The sequence below is a fragment of the Hemicordylus capensis genome, chromosome 3 (assembly GCF_027244095.1).
Source record: "Hemicordylus capensis ecotype Gifberg chromosome 3, rHemCap1.1.pri, whole genome shotgun sequence".
Taxonomy (NCBI): domain Eukaryota; kingdom Metazoa; phylum Chordata; class Lepidosauria; order Squamata; family Cordylidae; genus Hemicordylus; species Hemicordylus capensis.
Genome location: NC_069659.1, coordinates 349,320,776 through 349,344,134, shown reverse-complemented (window position 1 = coordinate 349,344,134; position 23,359 = coordinate 349,320,776). Strand labels below are relative to the sequence as shown.

The 23,359-nt window shown below is 48.1% G+C and overlaps 1 protein-coding gene across 5 annotated transcripts in view; it reads right to left on the bottom strand.

The window, feature by feature from the left end:
* The window catches only part of ECE2 (endothelin converting enzyme 2), a 67,369-nt gene that overhangs the window by 28,359 nt on the left and 15,651 nt on the right, over positions 1–23,359 (bottom strand). For 3 of the 5 annotated variants that reach the window (XM_053305489.1, XM_053305488.1, XM_053305485.1), the window contains exons 2-7: positions 14,044–14,130; positions 8,413–8,557; positions 6,789–7,004; positions 4,881–5,005; positions 3,235–3,381; positions 84–149 (exon numbers count right to left, since the gene is read on the bottom strand). In XM_053305489.1, the coding sequence (XP_053161464.1) occupies positions 84–149; positions 3,235–3,381; positions 4,881–5,005; positions 6,789–7,004; positions 8,413–8,557; positions 14,044–14,130 (786 nt within the window). Of the gene's footprint in view, positions 1–83; positions 150–3,234; positions 3,382–4,880; positions 5,006–6,788; positions 7,005–8,412; positions 8,558–14,043; positions 14,331–16,160; positions 16,185–23,359 lie in introns of those variants that run through there. The other 2 variants (XM_053305486.1, XM_053305490.1) reach the window with 2 other exon arrangements.

The window sequence follows — 23,359 nt, the reverse complement described above, 5'->3', positions numbered from 1 at the left end:
TCACAGAGAGAGAAAGAGTGTGTGTGTATGTGGTGTGTATCCTGGTGCGTGGCATGGTCTGCTCCCACTGTGCAATGCCTTACCTTCTCATTGGAAGTCTTGTTCAAGTAGTAATCCCGCGAGGGCAAGAAAAGGCCTGATTGATCCACCTGCCACACACCAAAGGGAACCAGTGAGTTCAGCTGCCAGGATATCCAGCCCTGATCTTCCCCTACAGCCTCCTTTAGCCCCCGACAACACAACGGAGGAACTATCACCACCCAGATGTCTCCAGCCCACCTGCTCGAAGCTTCGCATTTCAGCCAGCAATGGCTGCCCATCTGTTCAGGTGACTCCATACGAGAAGCACCAAATGGGTATTTTGACTCCTCAATCAGAGCCGGAGAAGCAGGAGCCCAGGAAGTGGAAGGCACTTCCTCGCATCTACATCAGAAAAAGTCCGAAGTCCCTGGAGCCTGAAGCCCCTGTGCTGAGACCCCCTGAGAGTGCAGTCCCTGAGCCAGATCCCACTGAAGCAAGAGCATCTTTGTCCCCGAGGGCCTCCTGCTCCACTGAGCCCGCTTGTCAACCAGGAACAGCCCAAAGTATTCAGTGTCTGAAGTGAGGTCTCAAAGGCTGCCTTGCCTTGTGCTCCTAGGAGGGGCTAGGTCCTTTACATAAGAACATATGAACAGCCCTGCTGGATCAGGCCCAAGAAGGCCCATCTAGTCCAGCCTCCTGTTTCACACAGTGGCCCACCAGATGCCTCTGGGAAGCCCACAGGCAAGAGGTGAGGGCATGCCCTCTCTCCTGCTGTGACTCCCCTGCAACTGGTACTCGGAGGCATCCTGCCTTGGAGGCTGGAGATGGCCTGTAGCCCTCTGACTAGTAGCCCTTGAGAGACCTCTCCTCCATGACTCTCCTCCATGACTCTCCTCTCCTCCAAACCCCTCTTAAAGCCATCCAGGGTGTTGGCTGTCACCACATCTTGTGGCAAAGAATTCCACAAGCTGATTATGCCTTGTGTGAGAAAATACTTCTGTTTACTGGTCCTAGATTTCCCGGCAATCAATTTCATGGGATGACCCCTGGTTCTAGTGTGATGGGAGAGGGAGAAGAACTTCTCGCTCTCCACTTTCTCCACACCATGCATGATTTTAAAGACCTCTCTCATGTCTCCCCGCAGTCATCTTTTTTCTAAACTAAATAGCCCCAGGTGTTGTAGCCTTGCCGCATAAGAAAGGTGCTCTAGGCCCCTGATCATCTTGGTTGCCCTCTTTGAAGACTGACCCTCACAAGCTTTGAAAGTGGCATGGGGGACAGAGAGGAGGGAAGGTTGCCAGCAGCCTCTTCTCTCCTTGTGCCCCTGAAGAGCTGCCCTGAGGCGATGCAGAGGGCACATTGCAGTCCTACTGGGGCCCCAGTAATCTACCGCCTGAGGCAAGTGCCTCACTTTGTGCCTCACAAAGTGCCTCACTTTGCCTCATGCAAGGGCCGCCCCTGGGATACCAACACTGGCAAATGTGCCCAGTGAAGAATCACGGGAAAGGGAAGAACTCCCAAGACTTCAGACTAGAGCACTGCTCCTTCAAAGTCAGTGGAGTAGGGAGGCCATGTTCTCAGGGGCTGCCTCCCCCATGCGGTAGCAGGGGTGGGATCCCTGACCCAGCAGCCCGTGGGGAAGGTGCCCTGCCCCCGCCGCTCAAGTTGGCTTCTGAACATGCTCAGAAACCATTTGAGTGGTCAGCACAGCAGCCAAGTGCCATGCTGGCCACTCAAAAGGTTGCCACACATGCTCAGAGGCCAGCTGGGCTACAGGGGCAGGACAGCCTCCCTGCAGGCTGCTGGGTCGGGAAGCCCTCCCCCTTTGCTTTGCAGGGTCATAGGGACATAGGAAGCTGCCATCTACTGAGTCAGACCCTTCGTCTATCTAGCTCAGTATTGTCTTCACAGACTGGCAGCGGCTTCTCCAAGGTTGCAGGCAGGAATCTCTCTCAGCCCTATCTTGGAGATACTGCCAGGGAAGGAACTTGGAGCTTAGATGCTCTTCCCAGAGCGGCTCCATTCCCTAAGGGGAATATCTTACGGTGCTCACACTTCTAGTCTCCCATTCAAATGCAACCAGGGTGGACCCTGCTTAGATAAGGGGACAAGTCATGCTTGCTACCACAAGACCAGCTCTCCTGGTCCACCATGGTTTGCATGTGTGAGCACTGAAAGATATTTCCCTCAAGGATGGGGCTACTCTGGGAAGAGCACCAGCCTGCTTGCATGCAGAAGGTCCCAAGTTCCCTCCCTGGCAGCATCTCCAAGATAGGGCTGAGAGAGACTCCTGCCTGCAACCTTGTAGAAGCCGCTGCCAGTCTGTGTAGGGAATACTGAGCTAGATGGACCAATGTTCTGACTCGGTAGAAGGCAACTTCCAACTTTCCTATGTTCCTAAGGCAGCTCTAGCAATGGGCGAGGCGGCCCCAGAGGCAGGGCAACATAGGTTCTTAGGACCGACGTGCCCTCTTACAGCTCCGCCCTGTTCAAAGCTCTGCACTCCTCAGAAAGGGGGACAGCAAAGCCCAGTGAACGTGAAAGGGTTCTATTGAGTCTGAGCTCTCATCGGAAACATCCACTTTATTTATTGTAAGCGTTTCTATCTTGCCTTGCCAACAGAAGTGTGTCCAAGGCAGCTAATGCAATAAATAGCAACACACTAAAGGCATATTAAATTATACATCTACCTACAACAATACAAAAACATGACAGCAGCAAGGAGACGCAACGAAACCAGCCCCAAGCAGCAGCATTACAAAATATAAAATGGTTCTAAATGGTTAAGAGCTTGGCAGAATAAAAACATCTTGGCCAGGCAAAGGAAGGCCATCAATGAAGGGGCCAGGCGGATTTCCTTCGGGAGGAAATTCTGCAGTCTGTCAGCTTCTCCCAGTGATCTGTCCAGGGTCCTGAAAGACCCATGTGACGAGCCTTAGGCTTCTGATTTGGAACTATATTTTGCCTGCTTAGGGATCTCTGCCCTCTCCTCATTGTCCTGCTTCATCCTTACCTCCCTGTGAGCTCCACCTTACCAAGACTGGACAATAGTTTATGTTTGCCTAAGGATAGCTGGCAAACTTGTGTTTTCTTACCCACCCCACTCCATGAAACACGAAATCTGATGAGGTCAGGTTCATGTTGGTGGTGGGAATTGTCTCCCTTCAGATCCGTGCTCATTTGCACAACAACCCTATTGGGGATTAGGATTACCTGGATGATGTTGCTGTTAGAGCTTTTGGAATCGGTGCCCACAAAAACAGTAAAAAATGGAGAAGCCCGGTATGTCCCCGACACTAATTTCAAGACTTGCATGAAGTTGGTTTGATTCCAGGCCCCAGTGATGTTCCATCCTCCAATCTGGAGGAAGCAAGCAGACAAAGATGACCAATCACAATACAGGAACAATTTTTTAGAGTCCATTGTAGCTAGAAGCAAAGAGTTAGGGAGGGCACTGAAGCCCTGAATCCTAAATTCTACTCAGCCTCTCTTCTGAAAATTCACTCGATTCTGACTGTACTTTTGAGTCTCCCTTTGGACCTTAAGGGCTAGAAACCTGGGACTGTTTTAAAGAGGACCTGCTCTGTATACCTTGCTCAAACGAGGAGGGGCAGGTGGCCACCAGGGAGAGGGCCTTTTCAGCGGTGGCACTCCAGTTATGGAATAGCACCCCCATGAGGTTCATCTGGCACCATTTTGTTCCTTTTAGACTCCAGGTGAGGATCACCCAGGCCTTTAAAAAACATTTTTAAAGCTTTTGTATTTTATTGTCGCGTTCTTTTGTTTTAATGTGCTTTTAAACTGTATGTTGTATTTGTTTTACTGTTTTACTTTGTGAACTGCCCAGAGAATAATTGTTATAGGGCAGCTAACAAATAGTTGGTCTTGTTCTTGTTACTATTAAAGGAAGCAGAGTTGTCTAGGATGCTGATTATGATATCAAACTTCAAATTGCATGCTGCATACTAGGGGTGTGCACAAAACGACATTTTTCATTCCATTCCAAGTGCAAAACGTTCTGTTGGAACAACCGATCAAGCCAGTTGTTTCAACAGAACGACCCTATTCTGAGTGCCATTTTGGATTACAAAATGGCACTCGGAATGGGGTCGGAACATTCCACCTCGGAACGGGTCATTCCATTCCAAGCTCGGAACAGCCCCCCTGCCCTTTTAGGGATGTTCTGTTCCGAGCTTGGAACACTCGAAATAACTCATTTCAAGGTGGAACATTCCAGCCTCCGAACGTTCTGCACATCCCTACTGCATTCAATCTATCAATCTATCTTTCTATATCTATTATATATTTTGAAGAAATCGTTTGATTGTGCAAAATTAAGACATACTTCCCATGACCTACAGATAGCAAATTTATCATACACTATCCTGCCACTGAAATTAGCGGAATGCACCACTTTTTAACCCAGCATGTGCTTGGTGAAAATTTAAATATATGTTTTGGTTTTTTTAAAAAAGAAATTTTGAACATCATACTCCCCAATTACCTACAGATACCAAAATTTGCATGAACAATCCTGCCACTTAAATTAGCTAAATGCACTGCTTTTCACACTGGAATATGCTCGGGGGAGGTTTATTTTTAGAAGAAATTCTGAATATCAGCGTATATTAACTGTTCTTGTTCTCAACAGATTTTTAGCACTCATGAATCAGATCAGTAATTCCAAAATGGCATCATGCCCAAGAAAAACAGAAGATCTGTTTACTATTACTGTCGTCCAACAGCGTCTGGGGACCCAGTGCTGGGAGACGCTGTACAAAGGGCACGTTCAGCACAGCACAGTGGTGAGAGTGGAGAACTGGCCAAGCCTAACATGCCCCCTTAGCGGCCCAGCTCACCTTCTCAATGAGATCCATGAGCGGCTGGGAGCCCAGCTCCTCAATCCTCTGCTCCTTCAAGCAAGACAGGTAATAGCGCTGGGTCTTCCGCTCAGCCTCACTGCTGGAGTTGAAAGTGGCGTTCTCTGGCGAAGGAAGCACACAGCCCGTGAGGGAGCAGCCCTGCAGAGCAGCCCCAGGATCCCAGCACAGCTGCTCTTCTCGCCAGCTTCCTGGCTCTTGGCACAATTAACTTCAGGTCAATTAAATAAACCTCTCCGGGGACCAAATTAGGAGGCGGCTAAGGGAAGTGGGACGAGTCTTCCCTCACTGCTCTTACGTTGAGGTTTTTATAATTTGTTGTCTGTTGTACCGTCCTGCAAAAATTAAGAATATAAGGGGAAACTCTCAGGTAGGATGCCACCTGTGGGGATGCGGATGGACTGGGGTCCAGGGGTAGAGCATCTGCTTGGCATGCAGAAGGTCCCAGGTTCAGTCCTTGGCAGCATCTCCAGGTAGGGCTGGGAAAGATGTCGGCCTGAAACCTTGGAGAACCACTACCAAAGTAGATAGTACTGCAGAAGGAGTACTGGTCTGGTGGTAGCAAGCATGACTTGTCCCCTTAGCTAAGCAGGGTCTGCCCTGGTTGCATATGAAAGGGAGACTTGATGTGTGAGCACTGTAAGATCTTCCCCTCAGGGGATGGAGCCGCTCTGGGAAGAGCAGAAGGTTCCAAGTTCCCTCCCTGGCAGCATCTCCAAGACAGGGCTGAGAGAGATTCCTGCCTGCAACCCTGGAGAAGCCGCTGCCAGTCTGTGTAGACAATACTGAGCTAGAGGGACCGATGGTCTGACTCAGTAGATAGTAGCTTCCCATGTTCCTCTGTTCCTATGTACTGAGCTAGATGGACCACGGGTCTGACTCGGTGAATGGCAGCTCCCTATGTTCCTTTGAGGCACTGCTCGAGAAAAGGCTCAGAGATTAGATCTCTTTGTGTCACACAGTTGTTAAAGGTTGTTTTGCTACACTGGGTACCAATCTGACAAACAAACAAAACTGGGACAGACCTCAGCCTGAAATCGTGGGAAGCCACTGCCAGTCAGTGCAGACAATACTGAGCGAGATGGACCAAGGGTCTGACTCAGTAGATAAGACAGCTTCCTATGTTCAAAGTTCATTTCATTTCAGGCTTCAGTGCCTGATCTCCTGCAGCGTCAGCCTTCTCCTTCCACGGCAAGCCTGGCAGGGTGGCCATCTGGGCTGCCATACTAATCTACCCAAAGAATCAGGGCTGGCCAATCTCAGGCTCTCCAGCTGCGGCCGGACTACAACTCCCATCATCCCTGTGGCCGGGGATTATGGGAGTTGTAGTCTAGCAGCAGTGGGAGAGCCTGAGATTGGCCACACCTCTTAGCTGTCCTGCTGCACCAGTCCTAGGGACAACAAAGACTATTTCAGCACCTAAGGGGAGGTGCCAAATGCTGCCCTGCCCCTCTGCCCCATGCCCCAGATGCGGCCAGCCCCCTTTCAGAACTGAGCTTTGACAGCTTTGGAAGTGGCACAGGGGGCAGGGAAGGTGGCCAGCAGCCTCCTCTTCTCTCCTCGTGCATCTTGCAAGCTTTGCAAGGAGTCTCAGGAGAGGCACCGCTTACAGCATTTGCAAGGATAAAAAGGGTCTGGAAGAGCTGCTCCAATGCCTCGCGGGGGAGCAATTTGCCACCCTACTGGCACCCCAATAATCTGCCGCCTGAGGCCACCATCTTGCCTCTTGAAAAGATCACCCCGACCAGACTCTACAAAAACCCAAACCGCAATCTGAGCAACAGGTTGTTTCTGATCCACTGGGACAGACAGACAATTCCCGCCCCTCCAAGGTCCTGGAACCTGCCTACCTGCAGCCTGACGCTCTAAGCGGAAACATCTCCTCACCTAGAAGGTGTTTCATGATGGCCTGGTTTTGATCCCAGATGCTGTTGAAGGTACTCCACTTGGAACGGCCATCTGGCAGTGGGTTCCGCTTGATCCAGCCCCCGCAAGCGTACTGGTAAAAATCGTCACAGGGGTGGGTCTCTCGGTCCAGAGCCTCTAGGACTTTGCTAGCCACGATGATGCAAGCTTCAGTCAGGCAGGTGGTGTGCGAGGGATCTGGCAGGGACACACAAACACATACACAGTCAGGGCTTCCACAGCACAAAAAGACGAGGATAGAATGTTTTCCCCTTCTGTGCTAGTTGTTTTGGTTGCAGGGAGGTTTGTGCAGGAGGGAACATTCAAAAGTGGCATTCCCCCACTCCCAATCCACCACTTTCAGGATGCCATAGTGGTTAGAGTGTTGGACTAGGACCAGGAAGACCCGAGTTCGAATCCCCATTCAACCCTGAAACTTACTGGGTGACTCTGGGCCAGTCATGTATCTCTCAGCCTAACTTACCTCACAAGGTTGTTGTGAGGATAAAAATGAGCATGTACACCACTCTGAGCTCCTCAGAGGAAAAGCAGGTTCTAAATTGTAATTGTAAACCGCCCTGAGCCATTTTGGAAGGGCGGTATATAAATCAAACAAACAAACAAACAAACAAACAAACAAACAAACAAACCAAAAAGAGCACGCCTGAGCACTGGGTGGCTCAGCAGCAGGCAGCAATTCTGAAACAGAGGCATAGGAGTTCCTGAGAAGGCCAACTGCTGTTGGAAAGATTCCTGAATGCAGAAAGATTAGCATCCTCTGATGTACAGGAAATAGTCTTGCGGTTCTCTCTCCATCCCTTCACCGCGGGCACTTCCTCTATGAGCAGAGTTAAGCCCTATTCTGACATTACATTGTATATGCATTCAGGTGTCTATTTGCATGTACATGTTGCGGTGTGAATGACTGTACCTGCGTTCGTTTTAAAAGTCAACCTGGATATAGGTTCCCTGAACTGCAGGCTACAGATAGGAAGTGTATAGGCTTTGTGTATCCGCAGTTGGGCAATTGACACCCAACCTCAGTATACGTGGTACAAAAAACGGTTAAAAACCGTGTATCCACAGTTCCTAGGTGACCTCTGAGATCATTTCCGGCCACCATTTTGCTTAAAGGAGCCATTTTAGCTCTTCTATTTTAAATATATATATTAATTGTGATTTTTCTATTAGGAGTTTGGGAGGGCTTCACTGGACAGCTGGAGACCTGCAGAGCACAGTATGGCACATTATTTCTCTCGTTTCTGCTGTTTTGAGCAGTTTTTTCGCGTTTTTTGTCCTGCAGGAACCTAACCCCCCAATCCCCATTGCCTCAATGCCTCGCTATCCGCGGCTCCGCGAAATCAGTGGGAAGGGAACCCCCGCGGATAATGAGGTCCACCTGTTCTGTATATAATATTTGAATACGTGTACATGCATACAGATCTGTTCATGTCTACACTGTACACAGATTGTTCATGCATTGAACGTAATGTGTGAATAGGGCTTTAGGCATCCTGCTCCCACTGAGGCCCTACCTGTCGCGCAGCTGAAACGAGGAGGCCTGTGCAAGATTGCCAGGCCCTCGGGGGCCACCACGCTCACCTACCTCTACTGTACTGGATGCCCATGGAAATGACCGAACTCAAGAGAAGCAGCACCACGAAAAGCGAGATGGCACAGAGCACCAGTTTCAACTGGATTCGGGAGCCCAGGCGACTCAGCAGGGGGGCACCGCCTTTCCTGAAGCCCACCTTGGAAGCAAAAGGAGAGCCAGGGAGGGGAAGAAACGAGAGAGCAGGAAGCGGTGAGATGATGGGGCGAATCCCTGGGGTGTTGCGTTGTTAGAAATGGTAGCCCCCTTCAGACATTATGTTGTACCTGCACTTGGATGTCTGAACACAGGTATGTGTTTTTGTGTGAATGGCTGTACCTGTGTTCTTTTAAAATGTGAACAGGCCCCCTCAGATGCAGGGTACAGATAGGAAGTATATTGCTGCACCTGTATTGGGATGCACCTGTATTTGGATGCTACACCTATACGTGTGGATCACTGAGTACAGATCTGCATCTCTGAACAACACTGTAGACAGATTGTATGAGTGTTGAACGTAACGTGTGAACAGGGTTACTGAGATTTCTTTCTATAGTGGAGGGGAGGCTTCTAAATCTCTGCCCTGGGCAGATCTGCTGACTGACCCATAGGCATGCCTTGCTGATGCTTGTGCCCCAGACCGTGAGCTATCCCAGGCCCTATCAATTAGCAGCTGACACTACCATGGATACAGACACCTATGGCACCACAACACCACAACTTTCCTATGTGTGCTGCCACCATCAACCCCCAGTTGCCATGCTGGGTGCACATGGGCTATACCCCCTCCAAAAAAGGTGTCTACTATGTGCAAAATATGCAAGATTAAGAAAATAAAACTGGCCCCATATTAAAGAGGGAAAGTAAAGATGGGTCCTGGGTCTGGAAAGGTGGAAGGGTGCTGAGGATTTCAGGCATGGGCTTAGCAGCGACCCCTGCCTGAAAGCCTGGACAGCAGTGCTCCCTGTAACAGGGATTGTCAGATGTTGTTGACTATGACTCCCATCATCCCCAGCCAAAGGCCACTGTAGCTAGGGATGATAGAAGTTGTAGTCATCAACATTGTCCACCGCCTAGAGATGTACGTATCAGGCAGTATACAAATATTATTTTAATTTTAATGTGTTTTTAACATGTTTTTATCTAATTTTTATCTGATGGATTATAAATCTGTTATATTTTATGTTTTAATTCTGTACACCGCCTGGAGATTTTTTTACTAGGCAGTATATTAATTAATTAATTAATTAATTAATTAAGATAAACAAACAATCAAACATCGGGGAATCCCTGTTACTGGGGATATGGCTGGAGAGCCATTATCAATCAGAGGAGAAAAGACTGGAAGGAAGGGATCAAGGGTCTCATTTGAAATAAGGCAGCTTCTTAGATTCTCATGCAAACCCTTATCCCTCTGCATTGCTGTCGTCTATCCTGTCATGCTGTACCCTCACTGCTTGCTGCTTTGCAGACTTTCAGCTGACCAGATCTGCTGGCCTTGGGAGGAAACCAGAGATTCTCTGAACAGTCTTGCCTGTCCTTGAAGGGAACACATCATCCCTGCAACAGAGAAGACCTCGGGCAGGCTTCAACTGCAGTCCTTCGGGCTGGAGAGACACAGACTGGGTTTTAACAGATGCAATCTGCTAGCCCAGGAGTTTTCAACCTTGGTTCCTGGATGTTGTCGGACTACAACTCCCATCATCCTCAGCCCCGATGGCCTTTTGCCTGTCTGCACAGTACTTTCCCCCATTTACGCCAAGTAGCCCTGGACTGGAAGTGAAGCAAGTTGTACCAAAATAAATAAATTAATTAAAATGCTACAGACAACAGATCTGGACTAGGTCTGGACTGTACTTCTTCAGAATGTAAGTAGGAGAACTGCCCGACTGAATCATCTTCCCATATTTTCTTTCTTTTTCAACTCCCTGCACATAGAAAGCAAGAACCTCAAGGGAAAAGAGCTTTAGCCTAGCCTTTTCACTTAACATGTTAATTTTCTAAGTGTAGGATTGCACATGAGCTGTGCTGTACAGGAGTTGAACACAACATGTGTTGTGTGGGCCACAGTGCACAAAACCTCCAGAACGTATTGGCCCAGTTCAGGCACCATTAGAGCCAATCCAGTATTTTATTTATTTTATTTATTGAACATTTATACCGCGCCTCTCCAGCATCCTACTGGTCATAGAGTCTCACAACATTAATAAAATAGATACAATATAAAACAATAAGAAACTGATAAAATTAAACAAGTGAAAAGGCCAAGCTAAAACCACATTTCAAAGTTACGAATTCTAAAAGTTTCAAATTAAAAGTTAGTAGAGGGCTAAAAACGAAGTACTAAAAAACCTACCAGATATCAGCAGCAGGTAAAAGCCACCTAATGGCGCAGCGTGAAATGACTTGCCTAGTAAGCATGAGGTTGCCGGTTCAAATCCCTGCTGGTACCTATATTGGGCAGCAGCGATATAGGAAGGTGCTGAAAGGTATCATCTCATACTGCGCAGGAGGAGGCAATGGTCAACCCCTCCTGTATTCTACCAAAAATAACCACAGGGCTCTGTGGGCGCCAGGAGTCGACACTGACTCGACGGCACACTTTACCTTTAAACCATATAAAAGCCTCTCTTAAAAGATGTGTCTTTAATTGCTTTTTTAAAACACTGAGGGAGGGAACATGGCGAAGCTCTTCCAAGAGGACGTTCCAAAGCCGAGAGGGACCACAACCCCAAAGGCCCTGTCTTTAGTTCCTGCCAACCAGAACTCCATTAGTGATGGGGCTATGAACAGGGCCTGAGATGCCAATGTAGTGATGGTTTAGTGGTTAGAGTGTTGGACTAGAACTGGGCAGACCCGAGTTCAAATCCTCATTCAGCCATCAGACTCACTGGGTGACTCTGGGACAGCCACTTATCTCTCAGTCTACCCTACCTCACAGGGTTTTTGTGGATAAACCATGTATACTGCTCTGGCTCCTTGGAGAAGAGCACGATATAAATGTGAAAAGAAATAAATTCTCCAAAAATAGGTTGCAGGCTGAAACGTCTCCCCCTCCTCCTTCCCCACACATGCGGGTTCGTCTTCCTCGCCTTATTTCCTCTAACCATAGTTTGACACAATGTCCAGACTTGGAAGTCATGGTTAGTACTGCCTCTGAACCATGGTTTGGAAACTCATTTTCTTCCCCGGTTTCAAATCATGGTTTGGAAGCTAACCATAATGCTGACCAACTGTGGTTAGAGAAAAACAAGAAGTGGTGTTGGAATATGCCCACTAGGAGCGGTAGGGAGAAGAGAGAGGTCACAGCCTATGCCAGGGTTGGCTAACCCGGGGCTCTCTAGTTGTTGGACCACAACTCCCATCATCTGCAGCCGCAGCTGGGAGCGTGGTCTAGTGGTTAGAGTGTTGGACTAGGACTGGAGAGACCTATATTCAAGTCCCCATTCATCTGTGAAACTCACTGGTTGACCCTAGGCCAGTCACTTCTCTCTCAGCCTAACCTAGCTCATAGGGTTGTTGTGAGGATAAACACAAGCATGTATGCCACTCTGGGCTTCTTGTTGGAAGAACGGGAAAGAAATGTTGGCCACCGCTGGCGTATGTCCTACCTCGAAACCATGATTTGCGGGGGATGTACTTACTATGTTAGACTGCTTTTCAACAAATCACAACACAGTTTAAATACAATAGCAGAGAAATGGGAAACTGGGAAACTGGTTCCCCATCCCAAAGGGGCTCACAGTATTAAAAGATTCAAGGGCGATTCCGGCAACAACCACTGCAGAGATGTTATGCTGGGAGGGATATGGGCAGGAGGAATTGCTCTCCCCCTGCTAAATAGAAGAGAGCTGTCACTTTCAGTGCCCAGTCAGCTGGAGATTTGGATTGGTGATGTCACAATCAGGCCACTATCACCAACCGAGCTCCCTCCTCCTCGGTGGAGGTCATGCTACCCATGCATGTGGGAATGGTGCTAGTGTACGCAGGGTCAGACACACTGAGGGACTGCTCATGAAACCTGGAAGAAACCTAATATGGGTGGGCCATCGAGGGAGATGCTGTAACTTAGTGGGAAAGTGCAGGCTTTGCATGCTTGCAGAAGGCCCCAAGTTCAATCCCTGGCAGCATCTCCAGGTAGGGCTGGGAAAGGCTCCTGCCTGAAACTCTGGAGAACTGCTGCCAGTCAGCGTAGACCATCCTGAGCTTGATGGACCCAGGGCCTGACAATAAGGCAGCTTCAAGTATTCTTAGGGCTTAGCTCCAGGAACCTTTCCTCAGTTCCAGGATTCAGACTGGGACATGCAAGGAAGAGAATGTAAGGACTGCCTTGCTTCGATCATTCCAAAGCTCTGTCTGGACCACTAACAGTGGCTGGACACAAAGCCCTGGGAAGCTCACAGGGTAGTGGTAGCCACTTCCTAGTCTGTCCTCAGAATCTTCTAATCAGATACACTGCTCTTGAACATGGAGTGTCTGTTCAGTTACCATGGCTAATAGCCCGTCAAAGACTTGTCCTCCATTTTCTTAATTGCTCATGTAAAGAGCAGTCTTCCATAATTACGAATACGACAAATACACACACACACACACACACACACACACACACACACACACACACCGCTTTTCAACAAATGTTCCCCAACGGTTTACATAGATATAAACAAACAAAAAAACAAACAACAAACAAACAAACAAACAAATGAATGAAATGGTTTCCTGTCCCCAAAGGGCTCACAATCTAAAGAAAGAAACATAAGAGAGACACCAGCAACAGCCACTGGAGGGATGCTGTGCTGGGGATGGATAGGGCCAGTTGCTTCCCCCCACCCTCACCCCGGTCAATAAAGACAATCGCCACTTTAAAAAGATGCCTCTTTGTTCAGTTAGCATTAGCCCATATCTCAAAGTGAACACCTTTTTTGGACATCCTGGGTCTGCTTCCCTAAAAAGACCTTGACTTCATCTGGTTCGAATTTAAGATTCAAGTGCCACTGACCAATTTTTTCAATAGAGATTTTTTTAAAAAACCAAAAACCAACCATCATTTTCCGGGTTGTGTGTGTGTTGTTTTTTTAAAATTGTGTTCTTAGGGTCTTTCCTTCAGAAAGAATAAACACCATAAGTGGGGTTTATGCTTTCTGTTTGATCTTTAATTATTTCATATGTAAGTACCATATCATCAGAAAGAAGATCTTTGTAGCTGAGAGTATTAAATTTGTCCCAAAAAACAAATCTCCCCAGCTTCCCCTGAGGATTAAAGCCATAATCATAAACCACCGGTGCTCTTGGTGATTTTGGAGGGCAGTGGGGGGTTTGCAGCAGAGCTGTCTTCCCTGACCTTTGTGCAAGCTCTTTAGAACCCTTCCCTTCCCTTCCCGCTGGAATCAGCCTGTTTGCTCATCTCCCTCTCTCTCCATTCAGACTCCGCAGCCAGCTTTTGCAAAGTAATTACAAAGGCTGGCAGTGGAGAGAGGGCTTTTATTATGAATTTAATATCATCATCACCATGTTGCCAAGCAGTAGCAGCAGCAGCAGCAGGGCAACTCTTAGGGGCGGGTGGGGGGGGGAGAGATTGGAAAGAGGGTGCACCACACAAATTGTGCATGCTGGTCCTGAGCCCCCGGGACGCCCAATCCTTCCTACCTCCATGCCATCTGGAGAGGTGCTCCCATCTCCGGCAGTGTCCGGTGCCTCCTCGTCTTGGAACATAGCTCGCTTGTACTCAGCCATCTGAAGAGGACAAGAGAAAAGGAAAAAACACTAGCCGAGAATTAACAGAATGGTCTCCAGCCTACAGAGGGCATCAATTCTGCCTGAGGTACACCACCAACATGAACACGGCTTCAAAATCACATTCAGAGTCCAGTTTTCCCCAATGGAACCCTGGGAATTGGAGTTTTGTCTCTGAAGGGAACTCTGAAACGCGTGTCAACAAACCCATTCCAAGCCCACTGCTTTGGAATTCAGAGCATAAGGGCTTTGCAATCAAAACTGTTTTGTGTGTTTGGCAGAGAAGCCTTCCTGAAATTCCCACAAGGAGAAAGGAGATGGATACAGCTCACAATGCGCTTTGGGTGTTCATTGTCCACAATAAGCCTGCTTTTCTCTCATTTGTTCTCTGTCCAAGACCCTTTGCACCTTCTTCAGGCATGTAAAGATACACAGAGCTTTTTTTTTAATCCACTAATTTAAGAACTAATCAAGGACACTGAATGTTTTGTATGAAGTGTGGGCTAGGGAAACAGGAGCACAGAAAGGAGTACTCTACTCTAAAAGAGAGGGTACATTTTCTCCTGACAGAGCCTTTGTACTTTTAAGAGGCAGAAACTTTAAACAAATGTTGCTTTGCCTGGCATGAAAATGCCGCAAGAAAGATGCAGTGGTGGAATTTCTGCCTGCCATGCAGGAATCCTCAGAAAACGACACAGCGTTTTTGTCAACAACAACAACAAAGCAACCCAAACCTTGGCAACTAAAGAAGAAGCTAATTTGCCTGGCTTCCCCTCCCCGTCCACCCTCCCCACCGGCAATATATCCTGGGAATTGTACACATGCTGTTGTTAGGATGAATAATCTCGCAACGTATTGGCTCGCTCTCTCATAGCTGAGGTTCTGTTCCTCTCACGACACAAAATCCATTAACTTGCAATGGTAATTGCGGTTCAGCTTTTCAGGCAGGGCTTACCTTCCCCACCCTTGTCTGCCTTTTCGCTTAGGACAAGTCTGTCACAAAGATCAGGGCTGTTCACTTTAAAAATGTGCAAAAATGTTTCAGTAGGGGGAAAAATTCAAATCCTACATTTAAAAACAAACAAACAAACTCAACCTTTTTCAACCTATGCTTTCTCACACAGCATTCGAAGGAAGGAAGGAAGGAAGGAAGGAAGGAAGGAAGGAAGGAAGGAAGGAAGGAAGGAAGGGGTCTTTCTGTTTGAACAACCCATATTTTGAGGCTGTTCTCACGCAGGTTAGACTGCGCATGAGAACCGCTAGGATTGGGCCCAATCCTGGTGTGGAAGCGCTGCCTAGCCCACTTTATAGCCTGGCTGCTAGCCGAGGTTAAGAGAGCAAGTACTCCCTTAACACGGGCTACTGGATCATGTGTTTGCTGGGGCTATGCTTAGCCTCAGCGGACACAGAGATAGACACCTAGCACGCCCGACTCCTGGGGGAATCCCCCAATGCATAGCGCATGCCTCACAGTGCATTGTGGGATCTCCAGTAGCTGGGACGCCTTGTCCCGGCCTCCAGAGCTCCACACAGAGCGGTCCTTGTCTGGTTTGCACTCCTAGCAAAGTCAAGTGCCCATCTGGGGGGAAGGTAAGTTAAACAAGCTCCCCGCCCCCTCCGGCCTGGTCGTGTGTAGGGTCTCTCCTCTATTTTCCCCAGGGTGGCCAACTTTTAAACCAGCTCCCGAAGCAGTGAAATTGGCAGTCATAATGGCTGTCTCCATACCACAAAGACCTTCACTTGCTGTTCTGCAACTGAATGTTAAAAGTCCAAGAACAGAACAGGACAAACGGAAATCTTACAGGGCAAGAACCCACTTGCTCCTCAGATATACGAATTCCTTATCTTTGCAACTAACTAATCCTATTCAGACACTGGACTTGTCCTCACGACCAGCAGCTGAGTGGAAGGAGCATTCAGCCAGGTTTGGGGAGTCATGTATACTCCCCGGAAACGTTCCTGGGGTCTCAAACACTGAGCGAGGCGATAAAGGAAAGTGTGCCATGGAGTCGGTGTCGATTCCTGCTTACCACTGCCATCTCCCATGCAGTATGAGATGAGGCCTCTCCTCATCTTCCTACATCGCTGCTGCCCGAGAGAGGTGTTTCCCATAGTCTGGGAAACATACCAGCGGGGATTTGAACCGGCAACCTCTAGCTTGCTAGGCATTTCCCTGCTGCCCCATTTTAGAGCTAGGAGGAGGGGCAGGCAATTGTGTGCTGGCCTCTATCTGGGTAGGCTGGCAGGGGGTGCACTTTCCCTCCCCCCTCGATACAAGGCTAGTTACACAGTATGGGTTGGCCACCGCTATCCTACCCAGACCGTGGACGATCACGTTCCCCTCTTCCTGCCTCGATGTTGGCCGGCACACGAGCGTTTCTCAGGAGTGTGCCTGGGGCCTGGCTAGAAGCTCCTCCCAGCCTGATCTTACTCATGAGAACCAGCCCGGACGGTTGTACGTCTCCGTGCATTCATTTAAGAAGTGAACCTGGACACAGGCCCCCTAAAATGCAGGGCACAACTAGGAAGCGTCCTGCAGCACGTGGGCTGAACAGAATGAGCCTCAGGCCACACACGATCAGAGGGTGGTGGCTTGGGGCCTGCAAAACCATTCCCAGGGCCAGAGGCACCGCTGGGCTATGCTCACCCTGTTCACACAGGGACGCGGCAACAGTGAGCACAAAGCATGGAAGTCTGCACAGGAATCGGCAGCGGGGGGGGGGCGCCCCATGCTGCACGTCACGGCATCACAGCCGCATTTGGATTGGCCACAAGGGGGAAGGGGCGGGTCAAGCCCCATCCAGGCCATTTCAGGCAAGGGGTCATACAGAGGGCTGTGCAGAATGCCACACTGCCTGCTTACAGTCCCAGGAGCTGCAGCCCTCTCTGGAAAGCAGAGAGGTGTCTGCCCAAATCTGAAAACAGCGGGAAACAGACACACAATCAGGGAATCCCAGGTATTGGGGGCCCAGCTGTGCTCTAACCTAGGTTAAGACTCCGGGTTATTTGCAGAGTTACCCTGTTTTGACAAGCCTGGATTTGAGGGCTGTGCCCTGGTTCACAAGATCTGCTAACCCAGGCTTGCCTGCCTCAAACCCGGGTTATTGTGATCCCATGAAGAGACTCATTGCCTGAATAACTTTACATGCATACAGATCTGTACATGTCAGACTGGACACGTGTGGAACATATCAGGCCCATTTGCATGTAATGCTCAACACTCATATGACGAGAGTACAGTGTACACAGGTACAGATCTGTACCCAGATATACAGTCATTCACATGTGATGCTGAACACAGGTACAGAAGTACACTTCCTCTCTGTACCATGCATCTGAAGGGCATGAATCCAGGTACGGTCACTCACACGAACACGTGTATGAGTGTACAGACACCTGTACACTCGTACAGCATAATGTCTGAACTAGGCCAATGTGAAAGGGGCTCCCCCGATTCCCTCCCCCACCCTCTCTCCAGGTAAAGTGAAGGCCTTGACTGTGCAAGGAAACGATTTGGCTTTATTTAGCAGCAAGAGCAGGAAGCATCCGCCCCTTTCTCAGGGCACCAAAGAGTTCCAGCGCTGTACAGTTCCCAGACGAGCAGCGAGCAACCTTTCCACCTCCACAGGTTGCCGCAGCTGTCCTACGAGCTGTTTCACCATCAGTATTCCTGACAAGTGTCACATCTGCGGCTCAGAGGCTTGTCTTCCGTTCCTTGGCAACCCACAGCTCTCCATCCCCTAGCAACACCACTACCGCGGCCTCTGCCTCCTCCTCTCTCTGCCCCTTCCCCCTCTCATCCAATGCGCTGTGCTAGAACCTTCTGCCCAAATGTGGACACCCCCGGGATACTTGGGAGTGGTCACTTGGTGAAGATGGAGGAGGCGGCAGCTGGCCCTGGTGCTGCTTTGGAAGGAAAAGCAGCCCAGAAAGCATGACGGAGGAACCGCGCAGGCCAGACAGTCACGGCATGGAGGCCATTTTGAATGGCTCCTTTGCTGCACTTGTGAATCCCACGTGCACGAAGCAGTTTTCTTCAGGGAGAGAAGAGGGGAGCCTTTGCCCAGGGCACACAAGTAGTCCTCGCAGACATTCACGGCTTGCAGCAGGGAGAGATTTAAAGCTGCCTCGAGTTCCTAATGCAAACAAAGCTCGTTCTTTTTATCCTGCCCTTCTTCCAATCAGCTTTTTAGGTAACATATACAGTGGTCCCTCGACTTACAAACTACTCGACATAAGTATTTTTCGAGTTACAAACGGCAGTTTTAGATCCGGTTTTAGATGCGGTTTTTTCGACTTACAAATTTTTAGATGGGGTTTCCTCGACTTACAAATTTTTAGATGGGGTTTCCTCGACTTACAAATTTTACATGCGGTTTCCTTGACTTGCCTGCCTGTTTACTGCCTGTTTATTCTTGAAAAGAAATGTTCCTGTGCAGTTTGCAAGCCTTACTGGGGGTCTGGGTCTTTTTTCTAGGCTCCGGAACGCATTAATCCGTTCCCAATGCATTCCTATGGGAAACCGCTTTTCGACTTACGAATTTTTCGACTTACAAATGTGCATTCGGAACGGATTAATTTCGTAAGTAGAGGGACCACTGTATGGGGTTATTTCCCCTTGGATGCCCATGAAGTATGCTGAGACAGATAAGGCTCAGCTAAAGTATTTGCTGAAAGTTAACCAACCAGCTAAAGTATTTGCTGAAAGTTAACCAACCAGGTTTATCTACTACACCAGAGGTTGCCAACATGGGATACTGGTACCCCTAGGAGTAACTGAAGGGCTCCCAGCGGGTACTCAGAGCCATCCTCACTCCCTCCCCATGCTGCAGCGCTGCTATTTGTTCCTCACCTGGGACTTTTAGGCACAGCAGGTTTTACCGCAAATTCATATGGAGGCTTTACTGCAAAGTCAAAGTTGTCCCGAAAAACCCGCCACAAATAGTGGATTTTTTTTTTTACCCCGGATATATATCAGGCTACACTCTAACGCACAGTGAATAACCTGAATTGTATGTGAACGCTCCCTGGTAACTCGCAGAGACTTTCGGGTAAATCTAGCCGATATGTGAATGCAAACCCTCCATTCCAGAGGTGATGTGAGTTAAAGGGCTTCAAAAGCCCCATGTGAAAAGCTTCTTGGGCGCTTTCTGAATTACCCGCTCAACAGCGGCAAAATGCTTCGGTTCAGGCAAATCACATTCAAAACGTAGATAGCAAAGCTACCAGCAGGGGGAGCAGTCTCATGAAAACGAACAACCTTTTTATGCCGGACATACAATGTTATAGCAATAAATCGCAGCGATTAAATCCGAAACAAGACATCCGAAATGCGAGCGGCACCCTGCTGACAGCATAGGGACTACGGCGTCACAACACAGGAAATGTGGAAGCACACTTTGGAGAAACGTCGTGACCCCGTTGCAGGGTCTAATCTGGAAAGTGCCCTGAGCATCAGCAGCCTGAAGCCCACGCATCCTCAGTGATAAGTGTCTGCTGAGGAAGGAGAGTGAAGACCCTCCTCCTCTGCTCCTGAATGGCTGGCTAGGTGCTGAAGCTCAGCATTCCCCTCCCTTCAGCCTGACTGACAGGCTTCAGAAAATTAGCACTGAGCATTCCCATTGAAATTAATGGGACAAGTAAACTTGTCCCATTAATTCCAATAAAACTGCTTACAACTAACTTAGTGTGGCTGTGAGTCACTGAGGTCATTCACACAATTGAAAAGAGCTGTGGGAAAGAGCTGGGTTTACATCCAGACAATGTTACTCATGCATACTCCCAATGAAATTAATAGGACAAGTTTATCAGTCCCATTAATTTCATAGGGAGTACTCGTGAGTAATTTAGACGGGATGTAAGTCAGTGACTGGAGTAGCCTGTCTCATATCTGTAACATTTTAATTTGTGTACGTATACACATGAATATATTAAAAAAACAAATTTAACAGTTACGGAGACAGTTGCTGAGGTCATTCACACAATGGAAAGTGTGCAGCTCCGGGTGGATAGCCTGCTTAATTCCAACCCCCTTAAATGAGGTTAGTGGAGCAAGTACTCCGCTAACCCCGTTTAGTTGACTGAGCCGCCATGGCGCAGCTCCACGCCGCAGCGACTCACAAGTAGACCCCTGACCTGGAGGCAACAGCATGCCTCCCGGCCTCACAGGTCTCCCCAAAATGCCCCGCACACTCACACGGGGCATCCTGGAACTTCTAGGGGCCAGGCGGCCCCCAATACCCACCGTCCCTACCAGCTCCGTGACGGAGCCGGTAGTTGTGTGATCGGCTGCCCCGGGCGGGCTAGCCACACATGTGCGGGAAGAGCGGGCTTGACCTGCTCTCTCTGCCAAACCCTATTATGCTCCCCACACCAATCGTGTGTAGAGCCTCAATGACTCACAGCCACACTAAGTTAGTTTCCCTTCTGAGCAGGAGGAGAGCAACTGGCCTTATCCAGCCCCTGCACAGCATCCCTCCAGTGGCTGTTGCTGGTATCTACCTTAGGTTTCTTTTTATACTGTGAGCCCTTTGGGGACAGGGATCCATCTTTATTTATTTTTATTTCTCTGTGTAAACTGCTTTGGGAACTTACTGTTGAAAAGTGGTATGTATATGTATATATATGTGTGTGTGTATTTAAATGTCATGACTATGGTGCGTATACACACACACATACATATACATATACATACACACACATGCCTTTGTCATTACATTTAGATTTGTATGTACACTCACATACCTACAGAGTAAAAAATCTCTATAGGATGCCTGAGCTGAAGAATTGTACAGAAGAGTTATACTTGTTTTAAAAAGGTTGGCAACCCCTAGACTTACAGCATCACACTCCTACTATCTATCTATCTATCTATCTATCTATCTATGTATCTATTAATTACATTTGTATACCACCCCAAACTTTCATCTCTGGGCAGTTTACAATAGTATAAAACAAGTTAAAATATATACAAAAACTTAAAACAATTTAACAATTTGAAAATCAGCCATGAATTAAAATTGACATATTTTGATGCCAATATGTTAATTGACATTAACATATTGCTATGAGCCCAAGGTTGACAGCTCTACCAAGTCAGTAGACTTTAGCAATGGCCTCACTGCTTTTTAGATCTTTTGTAACATTCTGAGGCTATTCACATGGGCGTGCAAAACTGGGCTAAGGGAGCCCAGCCCGGTTTTGCACACTCATGTGAATGCCCGATCCCGGTGGCTACATGGTGGCAAACCTGCCAAAGTAGCCTCCTGCTAAAATGAGGTTTTAACAAATTTTTTAAACTTCATTTTTTTGATCGTGTGTCAGTCGCGGCTGCTTGCAGCAGGCTGGTACACTCAGTCAGGGGAGGGGGGATTCCAGTAATGCACCGCACATTTGGAGGGCACATTATTGGGAATCCTGGGGGTGGGGTGACACGCAGCAGCCCGTCCCGGCAACCTGACCCCCAGAGCTGCTGGGCGAGACGCAGGCGACCCGCCTGCCCAGGGAAGAACAGAAGATCATCTGTGGAGAAGGTAGACTAGACCCGTCTTTCCCGCAGACCGCCCCCGAGCTCTTCTCACAGATCACAAGAAAAGCTCCTTTGCTTTTTAAATATTGCAACCACATTGGGGATCTCGGTCAGGGCAGAAAGCTAGTATATAAATGCAACCAATAAATAAATGCATACATTTGGGGATCCAAAGCTGGGAACGGCTGCAATAGGTTTACGGTCAAGTTCAGGAGTGTCCAACTGCAGCCCTCCATAAGAACATAAGAACAGCCCTGCTGGATCAAGCCCAAGAATGCCCATCTAGTCCAGCATCCTGTTTCACACAGTGGCCCACCAGATGCCCGCTGGAAGCCACAGGCAGGAGTTGAAAGGGGCATGCCCTCCCTCCTGCTGTTACTCCCCTGCAACTGGTACCACTTAGAGGCATCCTGCCTTTGAGGCTGGAGGTGGCCTATAGCCCTCCGACTAGTAGCCATTGATACTCCAGCTCTTGCCAGCCTACAACTCCCATGATCCCTGGCTACCAGCCACTGTGACTGAGGCTGATGAGACTTGTAGGCCAAAAACAGCTGGGGGGCCAGAGTTGGGACCCCCTTGGTCTAGTTTGTCCCTAATACTGGCTAGCTCCAAAAGTCTAAAAAGGGCTACCAAGTATTAGCAATGAGGTAGACAGGACCACTGTTGGGTCCTGCTGGAGTGCCGCTCTACTCAGACCCCTCTGGTTTTATTTCTTGTATTAAAAACTATTGATTTTGGAATTTTTACAATGCAAAAGAACAAATATAGAACAAAGAAGAACAGTCCTTGTCATCCCTGATCACAAGTGATGTATGTTCATCATAATGTTTTGCAGGTTTATAAGACATTTTGCTAAGTTGTTGATACTGTAAATGAAGATGGATTTTAAGCCGTCCAGTCTAGAATGCATTATTTGAAATGTATCAATGAAATTTAAGGAATCCAATGTGGTAAAAAAGTCATCCTTAGATTGGGAGTTGATTTCTTTATAATCTGCAAAGAGTAGTGGTTCTCTTCATTTAGCAGGGGGAGCGCAAAGGGCCCTATCCAGCCCCAGCACAGATTCTCTCCAGTGGCTGTTGCTAGTGTCTATCTTATGTTTCTTTCTTATTTATTATTATTATTTCTTCTTTACACAGTCAGACAGGTGTTATTGACTGGTTTGTTTTATCCAGACATCGAGTCCTTCCCAAGGACCTGGGATGGTTGAATTTTATGGTCAATGGTTATAGATATTGTCGCAGAATATAGGCTGTTCCCAGTAAAACTGCTTTTTGTAACTGGCGGATGGTGATTTCTGTGGCCCCTATGGTGTTGAGGTGCTTTTCAAGGTCTTTTGGAACTGCACCCAGGGCGCCAATTACCACTGGGATTATTTTGGTCTTTTTCTGCCACAGCCTTTCAATTTCAAACTGTAGATCTTTGTATTTGGTGAATTTGTATTTTTTCTATTTCTTTTTCTTCTATTCTGCTATCCCCTGGTATTGCTATGTTGATTATTTTGACTTGTTTTTCTTTCTTCTCGACTACAGTGATATCTGGTGTACTGTGTGGCAGATGCTTGTCTGTTTGTAGTCAGAAGTCCCATAATATTTTTACATCTTCATTTTCTTCAACTTTTTCAATTTTATGGTCCCACCAATTTTTGGCTACAGGTAGCTTGTATTTTTTGCAGATGTTCCAGTGTATCATTCCTGCTAC